The following is a 15954-nucleotide window of genomic DNA, read 5'->3' as shown; positions in this document are numbered from 1 at the left end:
TAATCTAATCTAATAAATCAGCTGACCAATCCTACACAGTACACAGTGCTCTCATTTGTGCCCTGTGTAACTCTCCCTCAGAGGTTGTGCAACTAAGGGTTAACTGACACTCTAACTTTCCAGATGGGACATAGACTTGCTGCTCTTCAATGAGATTAAATAGCACAGATCACAGAACGTAGGCCAGCAGGCAGATTCCACATTAGCCTTGTTCTCAATTCCTTCACCAAAACTCACGTGAAGTGAAAATTGATCCCTTTATTGCAGTTAGAAAAAGAGATCTCTGGTTGCTGGCTCTGATGACTTCTCATGTAAGCTGCTCATCGATGAATTGAGGCCAATCTTTGAAAGACCATGATTCATATGTTTGGAAGCTTCCTGGATAGTCCTCTTGGTTTGGAGAGAAACTGAGTCAATACTAGTGGTATCTCCCATTGCCATTATCTTTATTAATGATCTGGATGGAGGTGTAATGGAAACCATTTGCAGGTTTGTGGATGACACAAAGGTTCTGGGTCCCCAGCACACCCTGACTGCAGTGCTAAAGACTAATGGCCCTAACCAAGCAATTCCACCAAAGCTAGGATACTCGCATCTACCTGTCAAAGTGGAAAATTAAAAGAAATATCCCCCCATCATAAGATCAGAAATAGGAATATTTGCTGATGATTGCCCAGTGTTCAGCGCCATTCCTAATTTCTCAAAACAAAATGAAGCAGGGTGTGCACATATGCTGCAAGATCAGAAGACAGGGAAGTAGAAGTAGGCCATTCAGCCCATCAAGTTTGCCCAACCATTCAATGAAATCATTGCTTTCTAACTTTATTTTCCTGCCTTTTCCCCATAACCCTTGATTCCCTTACAGATTAAAAATCTGTCTATCTAAGCTTTGAATGCTTAATGTCCCAGCCTTGAAAACCCTTTTAAGAATTCCACAGAGAGAAGAAATTCTTTGAGGGAAGAAATTCCTCCACATCTCTATCTTAAATGAGCAATCCCTGATTCTGAGATTATGCCCTCTGGTCCTAGACTCTCCCACAAGGGAAACAATTTTTCCTTCCGTACCCTGTCAAGTCCCCTAAGAATCTTATGTTTCAATAAGGACGCCTCTCATTCCTCTATATTACAATGAGTACAGGCCCAATATATTCAATCTCTCTTCAGGAGACAGTTTCCTCGTATCAATCCAGTGAATCTTCTTTGAACTGTCTCTAATGTTAATTTATCTTTCCATAGATAAGTGGCCCAAAACTGCTGTCAGTATCCCAGCTGTGGTCTGACTAGTGACTTGTATCATTCTAGCAAAACCTCCCAACTTTTATAACCTAGTCCCTTTGAAATAAAACCAACATTCCATTTGTCTTCCCTGATACCTGCTGAATTTAGATGCTAGCGTTTTGTGATTCATGGACTCAGACTCCCAATACCCTCAGTTTTATAGTTTTCTGCAGTGTTCCTCCATTGTCAGGAGCTTGCTAGGCCAGTTAAGAGTCTATTGCTGTGAATTTGAAATCACAGGTAGGCCAGACCAGGTAAGGCTGGCAGATTTCTCTCCCTCCAGGGCAATGAAGAACCAGCTGGCCTTCTTGTAATAACTGACGACAGTTTCATGCTTAGCAATACTGAATCCAGCTTTCACTTCCCTGTCTTGTTAATTGAATTTTTGATGGGATTTGTGCTTCTGCATTAGCCAGGGCCTCTGGGTTGCCAGTCCAATGTCATTACAACCCACCACTGACTCACCAGACTTGCTGCAAACAAGGCATTCAAATGGGAGCATGCTCATCAATTTGGCTATTTATATAAAAAGCTGGGATTGGGAACTGTCTCCCTTAACTACCCTGCTCTTTTGGAGCTTTGTTGAGCCTTTCCAGAAGTCGATGAGAATTTCTTTCCTAAATGACCTTTTCTTTTTTCCTTTGTCTGTTGTGCCTCTTACTGGGGCGTGGTTACACTCTGAAACTGGAGGACATGACTGATAGGATAACTAATTGGTCCCTGTCCTTTACATACCTGTGTGCTCATAAATTTACTCATTGGCCTGGAGATGTTTTGAAACCTGAGCACAGAAGCAGTGATGTGGGGGAAGAGGAACTGATGGTTGCATGAACCTTGCTAGATGCTGTCTCAGGATGGTTTGTATCCTTGCTTATATTTGTCACATTGATTTTACTGTATTTCTTCAGATCGCAATATAAATTGAAGTTTTGTTTAGTTCTTGCATCCAGATATTAAGCTTATTGTATAATGCCCTTGACCCATGGCCAGCTTTGTTGCATTTCTAACAAAGATTTTTATTGTTTCAGGTTGAACTCTTAGACTTCAAAGGCGAGGATTTAACAGAGTGTGAAGATGGAGGCATCATTCGTAGGATTAAGAAGAAAGGGCAGGGGTTTTCCACCCCTAACGAAGGAGCCACTGTTGAAGGTATGAACTCATTCACCAGGTAACCTGTAAGGAAGTGATCAGATTTTAATGTATGTTTCTCTCCCCTCCGTCAGTGGACCATGTATTTGGCGTGTGGAAACCAGAATGATTCGCAAACCCGTGCACAAAACTCATCACTATTTTGGATTTGCATGCAGCAACCAATTCTTATGCATTATTCCCATCAGCCAAGTTCTAAAGCATAAAGAGATCATAAGAAGGATAATAACAGAGATAGTAACAAAACGGAATATTGCAAGTGCTGGAAATCTGAAATGCAAACTGAAATACACATCTCCTGTTACTGATGTGTAGGTGCCTTTACACTGTTATACTAACTTCATATTATGCCCATCCTGTGCTTGTCTTATTTTCCCTATTGCTGGAGTATTTAGTATTTACTTGAGGGATTTTCAAGTTCACTACAGTATTTTTGTCATATTTAGCTCAATTGGTAATCAGACAATCAATTATTAATTATTAAACAAATTAATCAATTACAGTATCACAAACTGTACAGAATACAGCATTCAATAACAGAACACAGATTTCTTAACAACCCATATAAGTAATAGTTCTGAAGGAAAGTGAGGAGAAAAACTAATATGTAATGGATTTGTTAATTATCATTTTATGGTAATTAAGAATAGAATGATTCTATGGAAAGTATATTAATAAGAATTAAGCATCGCGTATTATGAGGATTAAATGTATAATGCAAACTAGATGTTACAGGATCTTGGCACCGGCAAATGTTGCGAGCTTTCAGAGCTTTACAGGGAAACTGTTTCTCCCCATTAATCATGTCTTTTTGCAGATTTACTCTGCAAACTGGAAAATTCCACTGTTTCTCAGTTTATTCGCTACTGAAATCCTCATTCATTCTCTCGTTAGTTTCAAGCTTGGAATTCCAATACACTCTAGGTATTCTCCCACATATCTATCATTTTCCAGCTTCCAGTAGCTGTAGAAAACATAATTGCTTCCCAGATATAGAGGATAACTTAGCAATGCTGATGAGAGGTACAGTGGCTCAATGGTCAGCAGTGCTGCCTCACAGGACCAGGGACCAGGGTTCGATTCCAGCCTCGGGTGATTGTGTGAAGTTTGCACATTTTTCCCGTGTCTGAGCGGGTTTGCTCTGGCTTTCTCCCACACTCTAAAGATGTGCAGGTTAGGTGGATTGGCCATGCTAAATTGCCCTTTGATGTTCAAGGACGTGCAGGCTTGGTGTATTAGCCATGCAAAGTGCACGGTTATAGTGTAGGGTGTAGGAGATTGGATCTGGGTGGGACGCTCTTCGGAGGTTGGTGCAGACTCAGTAGGCTGAATGGCCTGTCTCTGCATTGTAGGGATTCTGTGAGAGCTGGGTGGTCAAGTTTCTAGGTTCAGAGTGTTCCAATTAAAATGGAAGTGCCATGCAATAACAGAGAAGTTAAGAGATGGATGGGTTGAGCATTTTGCTTTTTTCTTTTATCTAAAGTAGGGAATTTCAGTTTGGTTTGTTTTAATGTTTGTTGAATAAATATCTTCAAAACTCAGGTAATTTATTAACAAGCTTTTTGTAATACAGTAGGTTCATTAATGTATTGGGTATTGGGTTAATTAAATATAAATTAACTAGGAAAAATAAATAAACTAATCCAATAAAGATGGCAGGGCATGTGATGTGTTGCAGCTGTTGTATGTGAGAGGTGGTGGACACCAGTGCAATTGGAGGCAAACATGTTTGCAGCGCAAGGAACTTCAGCTCAGTGTCAATGCGCTGCAGACTCAGCTATAGACACTGTGACACATCAGTGGGGGAGAATGGTACCAAGGTGCTTTGTTCCAGAAGGCAGTCACACCCTCCAGAATGAGGTCAGTGGTCAACAGGAAGGTGTTTTTATGAATGAGACAGATTAGGGGGCCAACATTTAAAAATGATGAAGCCTCAAACCTTCCAATTCTCCAATAGGATCAAAGTTCTTGAGCTTGTTTGGAGGCTGCAAGATGATGTCCGAACTGACTATTGCACTCCAGTCATTCAGTTGAGGAGACTGATTAAGAATGTAGGGGTAATTGAGAACAATATAGTCAGTGAATAGACACAGTCCTCTGTAACCAAGAGCCAAAGTCCAGAACAGCTGTGCAGCCTGCATGATGCCAGGGTTTAGGCAGTAAAGGAGGATTTTAAATTAAACAGGAAAGGAAAGGGATCACGTTGGGGGAGAGATATTCAATTTCACAAGATAGTTGAGCATGGTAGTAATCTGGGTAATGATAACCAGAATGGAGCAGAAAGATTCAGAGTACCTCTAAATGTAACAGTTTACTAGCACATAAAGCCTGAGATAACAAAAATGGCTCTCTCTCCAAATGTGAACAGCATCCATAACAAAATGGGAAAATTGCGAGCACAGATAGAAACAACTATGTATGACCTGATAGCCTTTAAGGAAACATGGCTACAAAGTGAGCAAGATTGGAACCTGAACACTAAAGAGATTATGATGTTTCAGAATTACAGAATGCTAGGAAAAGATGGTGAGGTAGGTTTGTAGGTAACTAAGCATGACATTAGTGTCATATTGAGAGATGACCTTAGCTCAATGGAGCCACATGTATAATTATTTTGGGAAGAAATACTCAAGTTTCTGAGTTACATAATAATATTTATAATGCAAGAAGAAATTGATGGAGTATGTAACAATGCTACAATAATAATCATGGATGATTTTAGTTTGGGTGAATCAGATTAGCAATAGTAACCTGGAAAATTTGTTCATACAATATATTCAGAACAGTTGCTTAGACCAACATGTTCTTGAATTAACCAAGGAGTAAGCTATTCTAAATCTCAAAATGTATAATGAAACAGGATTAATCAACAGCACTATAGTAAAGGCGCCTTTAGGTGACAATGGTCATAATGTGATAGAATTTTATATTCAGTTTGAAGTCGAGAAATGTGGATTAGGATTTGTTTTAAACCTGATTAAAGGTATTTGTAAAGGTATGAAAACAGATAGTTAAAGTGAACTGGGAAAAGAGTTAAGATGTAATTCAGTAGAGATACAGTGGCAGAAATTTAAAGAGATGTTTAATAATTCATTTAATAGTAGCTTAATGATAATTAATTTTGTTTAATAATAATTTAATAAATGTAATAAAGATCTAACCCAGAGGGAAAGAAGGACTCTTTAAGAAAGAAACATCATAAAAAGGAGAGAATTAAGAATAATATCAAAGTGAAAGAAAGATTTGCAATTCTGCAAAGATTAGTGATGGGTTAGAAAATTAGATGGATTTTAAGAACTGCAAAAACTGACTTTAAAAAGGGGGGATAAACTATAGTATGAAACAAAGCTAGATGAAAATATAAACGCATAGTAGCCACTTGTACAAGTATTTAAAAAGGAAAACTGGAGAATAAGTCTGGTAGAACTAAAAATTGAAAAACAGGAATTGACAGCATATATTTTCTTAGTGTCTTCACTGCAGACAATTTTAAAACATTCCAAAGAAACTTAAAAATCAGGAGGCAAAAATGAGGGGGACAGTGAAAACAATGACCATCATCAGTGAAACAGTGCTGGGAAAGTTTTAATAATTATAGACGTGAGTGGCTGCATCTTAGGATCTTAAAAGAAATGATGACCTAGATAATCGCAATGATCATCCTCTAAAATTACTAGTGTTTTGGAATGGTCCTAGCTGATTGTAAAGCAACAAATGTAACATATTTCTTCAAGAAAGGAGGGAGACAGAAACTACATGCCTGTTGGCCTAACATCTTGCATAAAGAAATTGTAAGAATTCATTAATAAGGGGTGTTTAACATGATACTAAGAAAACCATTGTGGGATCTGGCAGAGTTAACATGGCTTTGTGAATGTGGAATCGTGTCTGAATAATTTATGAGAGTTCTTGGAGAAAGCGACAAATAAGACAGGTTAAGTGGACCTGTAGACATAATGCGTTTAGATTTTTAAAAAGTTTTTTTGTTTAGGAGACACCATCAAAGGCTAGTACATAAATTAAGGGCACATGGTTCGGGTGGGTGGGTAATATATTATCATGGATGAAGTAAAACAAAGAACTGTGGATGCTGTAAATCAGAACCAGAGACAGAAAGTAGTGGAGAAACTCAACAGGTCTGGCATCATCTGTGGAGAGAAAACTGAATTAATGTTTTGAATCTAATGAGGCCCTAATAAAGGACTGGTTAACCATTGGGAAGCGGAGAGTAGAGATAAATGAAACATTTTGTGTTAGCAAGCTGTAACCAATGGATTGCCAAAGGGATCAATGCAGGGACAACTATGCACGATATATTTCAATGACTTGGATAAAGTGACCAGATGAATAGTAGCTAAGCTTGCTGGTGACAGTGAGATATATACAAAAGTAAGTGTCAAGATGAGGTAGAAACTGCAAAGGGATATAGGTTGAGTAAGGAAAAAAGGCAGATGGTATACAATGTGGGAAATGCAAACCTATCAACACTGGCAGGAGAATTAGGAAGCTATTTAAATGGAGAAAGATTACCAAAACTCAATGGTACAGAGGGATCTGGATATCCTGGAACAAGAAATAAGAAATGCTACTTTGCAGGTGCAGCAAGTGATGAGGAAGGCAAATGGAATCTTGATATTTATTATAAGGGAATGGAATTCAAAGTAAGAATGTTTTTCTGCAACTGTCCAGGGCCTTGGTGTGACCACATCTGGTGTACTATGTAGAATTTGGGCCTTTTTTGAAGAAGGATATAATTGCTTTAGAAGCAATTCTGAGAAGATTCAGTTATCTAAATCCTAAAATGAAGGACTTCTTTTGTGAAGCAAAGTTGACCAAGTTAGGTTTTCAGTTACTGGAGTTTGGAAGAATGTGAGGAGTTTTTATTGAAGCATAAAATTTCTGAGGAGAATGGTCAGGGTAGGTTGTGAGAGGATGTTTCCTCATGTAGAAGAGACTAGAAACAGGTGACAAATTAAAAAGTTAGAGATTTCCCTTTTAAGGTGAAGATGAGAAGAATTTTTTTTCTTTTGGTCTACAGAATTCTATTCCCTAGAAAATGGTGAGAGATGAGTCAGTGAATTTATTCAAGGCTTACATAGGTTTTTGATAGACAAAGGAGTGACCTGTTATAAGGGGCAAACAAGGAATTGGGGTTGAGAACTCAAATAGATTGGCCAGTTTCTTGTTGTTTAGTGGAGTACACTTGAAAGTCCTATTCGTGTCCCTATGTCCCATGTTCCAATGTTCCGTGACTTGTAGTAATCCAGAACTCTGTTGCCAGTCTGCTAAACTACATCAAGTCCCATTCATACATCAATCCTGTGTTCAATAACCTACACTGGCTCTCAGAAGCAACAACCCAATTTTAAAATTCTCATCCTTACGTTCAAGTAATTCACTGTTCCTGCTTTGTAACCTTCTCCAGATCTGCAGTCCTTTAACACTTTTGAGTGTTTTTAATCTTTCATGGGATATGAGCATTGCTGGCTAGGCCTGCATTTACTGACCATCCATAATTGCCCCTAAGATGGTCACCTTCTTGAACCACTGCTGTTCATGAGTGTGTAAGCAGACACACAGGCTATTAGCAAGCAGGCTTCAATTCAGCAACAGTGAAGAACTATCATATAGTTCCAACTTAGAAGTGAACATGCAGATGATAGTCCTCCTCTGCATCTGTTATCTGTGAATTTCTAGGTGTTCATGGTTTCATGTTGAGGTGATATTTTCCAAGGTGCCTTGGATCTTGCTACAGTGCATCTTGTAGACTGTACCCACTGCTGCCACTGAATGTCAATGATAGAGACAGTGAATGTTGAAAGTAATGGATCAGATGCCAATCAAGCGGGCTGCTTTGTCCTGGGTGATTTTGACATTCTTGAGTGTTGTTGGAGCTGCACTCATCCAGGCGAATGGAGAGTATTCCATCACACTCTCAATTTGTGCCTTTTAAAAAGTGGACAGGCTTTGGGGAACATGAAGGTGAGTTACTCACCATAGGATTCCCAGCCTCTGATTATTTTGTTGTAGCCACAGTATTTATATGTGGCTCAGCCAGCTCAGTTTCTGGTCAGTGGTAGCCCACAGGATGTTCTTAGTGGCAGATTTTGCAATGATAGTGCCATTGCATGTCAAGAGGGGAAGGTTGGATTCTCTCTTGTTGGAGATAATCATTGTGTGACACTCGTGCTTCAGTAACTGAGGAGTTGTGAATGGTTTTGAGCATTTTGTGGGCATCAGTGAATATCTCTATTTCTGACTAATGATAGAGAGAAAGTCACTGAGAAAGCAGCTTCTCTAATTCTGGTCTCTGAAGCTTCCACCATTATATTCACTTAATCTTCAGTGGCTGTACCTTCAGCTGCTGAGGTCCTAAATGCTGGAATTTCTTTCCTAAGCCTCTGCTTCTCTTACTCTTTTGAAGACTTTCCATGAAACCTATTGCTTTGATGATTCCTGATCATTTTGCCCGAAATGTCAATTTTGAAGCTCCTTGGATGCTGCCTGAACTGTTGTGCTCTTCCAGCACCACTAATCCAGAAACACAGAGTCATAGTCATAGAGTTATAAAGTCATACATACACTTTGGTCCAACTCATCTGCACCAACATATCCCAATCTGGCCTTGTCCTGTTTGCCAACATTTGGGCCCTATCCATCCAAACCCTTCCTATCCATTTACCAAGACTCAAAGAGTGTTGTGCTGGAAAAGCACAGCCAGTCAGGCAGCATCCAAGGAGCAGGAGAACTGAAGTTTCAGGCATAAGCCCTTCATCAGGAATGAGGCTATCCATATACCCACCCAGATGCCTTGTAAATGTCATAATTGTACCAGCCCCCACTCCTTCCTCTAGCATCTCATTCCATACACGCAACAATCTCTGCATGGAAAAGTTGACCCTTAGGTCCTTTTTTAACTCTTTCCCCTCTCATTTTAAACAATGCCCTCTAGTTTTGGAATTCACCACCCTCGGAAAAAAGACTTTGGCTAGTCACCCTATCCATGCCCCTCATGTTTTTATAAGCCTCTATAAGGTCACCCCTCAACCTCCGATGCTCCAGGGAAAATAGCCCCAGCCTATTCAGCCTCTCCCTACAGCTCAAATTCTCCAACCCCGGCAACATCCTTATATGTCCTTTCTGCACTCTGTCAAGTTTAACAACATCCTTCCTATAGAAGAGCGACCAGAACTGAATGCAGTATTCTAAGAGTAGCCTCAACAAGCCCTGTCCAGCCGCAACTTGACATTCCAACTCCAATACTCAATGTTCTGACTAATGAAAGAAAATGTGCCAAACACTTTCATCACCACCCTGTCTACCTGCAACTCTCACTTTCAAGGAAATGCACACTTGCATTCATAGGTCCATTGTTCGGCAACACTTCCCTGGGCCCTACTTTCAATTGTATATGTCCTGCCACATCTTTTATCATCTGACCTAATGTGTGGCTCCTTGTGTGGCTCAGTACCCAATTTTGTTTGATAATCAGATTGTGAAACAATTGGAGTTGTTTTATCACATTGAAGATACATATCAACACACATTTCTGCTGTTGGGTGAATATCTAGCCCAAGGCTCATATGGCACACAATAAGTGATGTGCAACTTGCACCTTGCACTGATTGGATGGCTGTGTTTAATTAAATATCCACATACTATGAAAGAAACGATTCTCTTTTTAAGCCTAGAGGATAGCAATACAACTCTAGCTGTACTTCAAGAACATGAATCTCTGCTATGAAATTAATAAAGGATTGGCTTTGAAATGAGATTAAAGAATATTAACAATAGAAGGTAATATAGGGGCCCTGCCATTTCTTTGAAGAATCGTATTTTGCTTATGCTACAGGAGTGGCTGATCTGAGTCAGAATGTACTGAATGTTCTGTTCAAGCACTTCAGTCCAAACTCCCTGCCAATCTCCTAAGTACAGCATGTTCTTGCCAGGACAAGTACCTCAAGGCAAAAACTTAAACAAACTCTCAAAGATGGGGAAATGAAAACACATAATAATAGAAGCTATGTTCTACGTTTTTCCTTCGCAATGTTAGCTACTTAGAATCTCTCCTTGAACAGGGTGCGAGGGGAGAAACCTCCAGTGTGCTATCTACATCCTTTGTCCCTGCCCCTTTTGAAATATTGTAACCTTTTTCTTGAAAATGTGTATGGAATGGCTGAGGCATTGTGTGGATCAGCAAGTACATCACAGTTCTACAGGGTCATTGCCAGGCTTATTGCAATTTATTACCTTTCCTATAACAATACAGTTAAAATGCTCCAATCAGCTCACTCTGTATGTAAGGAATTATTGAAAATAATGACTGTTCCATATTTATTGCATAAATAATAATGCTACTATTCCAGAGTTACAGCCTGCGTTGGTATTTTGCTGCTGAAGACAGTGGGATTGTGAACTTTTCTTATGCCTCTCGTGCTTTCAATACCACTCGAATGTTTATGACTCTCCCTATGTTTTCACCACCTCCTTCATGGTGTCACCCATACCCACAGGGTTGGCTTCTCAACAGTGCCATTCCTTTTGGTGACAGTGGTAACTTTATGGGTGGTTGGGATTCTTATTGATTCACTGCCAGATGGAGTGGAACCGGGGGCCAAGAGCAGGTGAAAACTTTAATGACGGAAAATTGCATTTACATAGCACCTTTCAGAATCTTAGGCCATCTTACCAACTTTATAGCCGATGGTGTACAGCGATTAAATAAATAGCTCGGCAATCTTTTATTTATCTTGTCTGAAAGATGGCACCTCCGACAATGCAGCACTCCCGTCAGTCTGCATTGCAATGTCAGCTTAGAGTGCTGACATTGAACTTAACCCTTGACCTTCTAGCTGAGAGTCAAGCACTACCTACTGAGCCATGATTGATTGTTGTTGTAATTAAGTGGAGTTTAAACTCAGTATGTCACAGTTAACAGCCGTAGCATAACGTTACCCATACATAGGGGTGATGGATTCTGCTCTGGGCATTCAATCTTTAAAGAGCAGATAATAATTTTGTGTTTGGAGTTTTGAGCAGTCAAAGGGTCTTTTATTTATTTGCTTAGGGAGGTGAGTTAGCTTGGAGGTGGTGATGAACTGCCTCTTACATTCCATAGGGTGTAGGAACACCTAGACTGATGGAGTTTCAGGAATTTGTCCAAACAACACTGATTTTTCTCCCCAAACCAGGCTGCTGTGTAGCTTGAAGGGGAACTTGCAGTCTATGGTTTTCATATGTATCTGCTGCCCTTGTCCTTCTGGATGGTAGAGGTCATGGGTTTGTTGCTGTTGAAGGAACACTGGTGAATTATTGCAGTATATCTTGAAGATGGTACACACTGTTGCCACTGTGTGTCAGAGTGAGAGCAAGTCCATGTTTGTGGTGGCTGTTAGGCTGTTAGGGTGTCACTTCAATGGGCTGCTTTGTTCTGCAATGACATCTAGCTTCTTGTCTCTTAGTGAACTGCACCCATCCAAACAAATTGACAGATTTCCAACAAACTCCTTATTTGCAGCTTGTAGATGATAGACAGGCTTTAGTTAGGCATGTGCTGAGTTAGTCACCGGAGAATAAATAGCTTCTGATATGTTCTTGCCACCATTGTATTTATATGGCGGGTCCAGTTCAGCTTCTGGTCAATAGTGATCCCTAGGATGTTGTTAGTGGGGGATTCAGTGATGGCAATAACACTGGATTTCAAGGGGAAATGGTTAGATTCTCTCTTATTGAAGATGATCATTACCTGACACTTGTGTGATACAAATAAGACCATAAGACCATAAGACATAGGAGTGGATGTAAGGCCATTCAGCCCATCGAGTCCACTCCGCCATTCAATCATGGCTGATGGGCATTTCAACTCCACTTACCCGCATTCTCCCCGTAGCCCTTAATTCCTTGTGACATCAAGAATTTATCAATCTCTGCCTTGAAGACATTTAGCGTCCCAACCTCCACTGCACTCCGTGGCAATAAATTCCACAGGCCAATCACTCTCTGGCTGAAGAAATGTCTCCACATTTCTGTTCTGAATTTACCCCCTCTAATTCTAAGGCTGTGTCCACGGGTCCTAGTCTCCTCACCCAACGGAAACAATTTCCTAGCTTGGAAACCCTTTCCAAGCCATGTATTATCTTTTAAGTTTCTATTAGATCTCCCCTTAATCTTCTAAACTCCGATGAATACAATCCCAGGATCCTCAGCCGTTCCTCATATGTTAGACCAACCATTCCAGGGATCATTCCGTGTGAATCTCCGCTGGACACGCTCCAGTGCCAGTATGTCCTTCCTGAGGTGTGGGGACCAAAACTGGACACAGTACTCCAAATGGGGCCTAACCAGAGCTTTATAAAGTCTCAGTAGCACAACGGTGCTTTTATATTCCCACCCTGGTCCGGCGATGGAGGAATCCAAGGACCTGCATGTCCTTCGTGGAGTGGGAGGGGGAGTTGAAGTGTTGAGTCACGGGTTGGTTGGTTGGTTGGTCCGGGTGTCCCAGAGGTGTTCACTGAAACGTTCTGCAAGTAGGTGACCTGTCTCCCCAATATAGAGGAGGCCACATTGGGTGCAGCAGATGCAATAAATGGTTTGTGTGGAGGTGCAGGTGAATTTGTGGCGGATATGGAAGGATCCCTTGGGGCCTTGGAGGGAGGTGAGGGGGGAGGTATGGGCGCAAGTTTTGCATTTCTTGCGGTTGCAGGGGAAGGTGCCGGGAGTGGAGGTTGGGTTGGTGGGGAGTGTGGACCTGACGAGGGAGTCGCTGAGGGAGTGGTCTTTTCGGAACACTGATAGGGGAGGGGAGGGAAATATATCCCAGGTGGTGGGGTCCATTTGGAGGTGGCAGAAATGACGACGGATGATATGCTGTATATGGAGATTGGTGGGGTGGTAAGTGAGGACCAGTGGGGTTCTGTCCTGGTGGCGGTTGGAGGGGCGGGGCTCAAGGACGGAGGAGCGGGAAGTGGAGGAGATGCGGTGGAGGGCATCGTCGATCACATCTGGGGGGAAATTGCGGTCTTTGAAGAAGGAGGCCATGTAGGTTGTAGGGTATTGGAACTGGTCCTCCTGGGAGCAGATGCGGTGGAGACGAAGGAATTGGGAATATGGGATGGTGTTTTTACAGGGGGCAGGGTGGGAGGAGGTGTAGTCTAGGTAGCTGTGGGAGTCGGTCGGTTTATAGTAAATGTCCGTGTTGATTCGGTCGCCCGAGATAGAAATGGAAAGGTCTAGGAAGGGGAGGGAGGAGTCTGAGACGGTCCAGGTGAATTTGAGGTCGGGGTGGAAAGTGTTGGTAAAGTGGATGAACTGTTCAACCTCCTTGTGGGAGCACGAGGCAGCGCCAATACAGTCATCGATGTAGCGGAGGAAAAGGTGGGGGGTGGTGCCAGTGTAGCTGCGCCTTATCTTGACCATGGAACCTCCTCCACTGAGCTTCACTGGAGCACTGCAACAAGCCTGAGACAGAGATATTGGCCAGGAAACAGAGTGGTGCATTAAAGTGGCAGGCAAGTAGAAGCTCAGGGTCTTTTTTACAGGCAGAACATTGATGTTCTGCAAAGCGGTCACTCAGTCTATGCTTCATTTCCCCAGTGTAGAGAAGATCACATTATGAGCAGTGAGTGCAGTAGACTAGTTTGTGAGAAGTGCAGGTAAAGTGGGAGTGTTCACCAGGTCATGAAATAACAGATCGCAGTTGAATACAATTCTACAGCTGCTGATGACCCATAATACATCATGGATAACCAGTTTTGACTTGCTTGATATGTTCAAAATCTGTCGACATAGCACAGTGTCTGTACCACAAAATATAGTGGAGGGCATTTTAACTATGTGTAGGGTATAGAGGGCCTCATCTTCACAAGAAGTGTGTTGTCCCTCCTTCTATTTGCAGCAGGCAGACTGGTGAGGATGAGATCAATAAGTTGTTCCCTCTTGTTGGTTCCTTGACTGTCTGGTGCAGTCCTCTGTCTAACAGCAACGTCCTATGAACTGGCAGTTCAGTCACATGTGGTGCCGGACACTGAAACTCTCCCCACCGAGACTATATTCTGTGCCCTTGTTAACTTCAGTGCTTCTTCCAATTAGGGTTTAACAAGGAGGAATACTGATTCATCCACTGAGGAAAGGCTAGGAACAATATTGGCAAGCTGTAGATCCTTTCCTTGTCCATGTTTAACCTGATGCCATGAGACTTCATGGGCGTCAAAGTTAAAATTGAATATTTCCAGACAACGTCTCCCAACGATATATTACTGTGGTGCCAGTGATATGCTGGCTCTGCCCTGCTAGTAGGACAGGACAAACCAGGGACAGTGATGCTGATGTCGGGGAGATATACTGGTAAGCTAGAGTTCAGTGAATATGATGGGTGAAATACTTATGTTTATATGGTATTACTCGCTTACATATATTCACTCATTATATAAATATGCAATAATACATGCAAATTTAATCCATACATTATTTATAAACTATATGCATTATTAATGGTAGTTCTTTTAGTTTCTCTGGCACTAATTTATTTTAAATTGCCTCTGATACTGCTGCCATTTTGAACTTCAAGCAAAGGATGGGGGTCAAAGAGATCTGACAAGGAAAATGCTACTGTTACACTTGAAACTTACGTCAAGTTCTAGAAATGTTCTTTTATTCATGTGATAGTCACATAGAGTTTTGCTGAAAAAGACTCCTTGGCCTATGGTGTCTGCGCTGGTCATCATGCATCTGCTTTAATCCCAAATTCCAGCTCTCGGCCCATAACCTTCTATACTATGGTGCTCCAAGTGCTCATCGAAATATTTCTTCAATGCCTTGAGGGCTCATGCCTCTACAAGGCAGTGAGTTCCAGATACGCACAACTCACTGGTTGAAAACATTTTCCCTCGAATCCCCTGCAAACCTCTAGCACTTGACCTTAGAACTATGCCCCCTGTTTATTGACCCTTCCCCCCAACTAAAGTGAAACGTTTTGCTCTATTTCCTTGATGATATTTTATAGATCTCAGGATTGAGTTACATTGAGGGTTAAAACAGAACAATTTTCCACTTTGGCACAAAGGAAGGCCAACATTGTGGATTGTGTATCAAAACAAAGGAAGAAGAGAGGAACAGGAGTAAACTATTCGGCAGGAAGTCTGCTTTATTGTTGAATGAGATCATAGCTGGTCCATTTACTAACTCCATCCACCTGCCTTCCCTCCATATCCTGGTGTCCTGCACAAATCCACTAATTTCACACCCAAAATTATTTGTTGAAATGTCTTCCACTAATGTTTGTGAAAGGTTGTTCCATACTTTACCACCCTGGGTGTGTATAGGTTTTACTTAATGTCGCAACTGAATAACCGAGCTGTAGTTGCATATTCATGTCCTCTTTGTGAACATTCCTTTACCAGTGAAAACAGTTTCTCGCTGTCCACCTTATCAATTCAACTCAAAATCCTTAAAATCACAAGCAGCTCATAGCCACAGCCAGGTTTTCAATTTAGATAAGGCAGACTTTATTAAAATAAAACAGGATCTGGC

General features: G+C 41.3%; 1 protein-coding gene across 1 annotated transcript in view; it reads left to right on the top strand.

Moving 5' to 3' along the window:
• The window catches only part of LOC122563305 (peptidyl-prolyl cis-trans isomerase FKBP5-like), a 244226-nt gene that overhangs the window by 196594 nt on the left and 31678 nt on the right, over nt 1–15954 (top strand). Inside the window, exon 4 of the mRNA XM_043717019.2 lies at nt 2307–2427. Within this exon, the coding sequence (XP_043572954.1) occupies nt 2307–2427 (121 nt within the window). The remainder of the gene's footprint in view (nt 1–2306; nt 2428–15954) is intronic.

This window comes from Chiloscyllium plagiosum, unplaced genomic scaffold, assembly GCF_037043375.1.
Source record: "Chiloscyllium plagiosum isolate Xiang-an unplaced genomic scaffold, Cpla_swu_hap1 HiC_scaffold_26, whole genome shotgun sequence".
In the NCBI taxonomy this organism is placed as follows: Eukaryota; Metazoa; Chordata; class Chondrichthyes; order Orectolobiformes; family Hemiscylliidae; genus Chiloscyllium; species Chiloscyllium plagiosum.
Note: the sequence above shows the minus strand (reverse complement) of the source record. Positions and strands in the feature narration are given on the sequence as shown.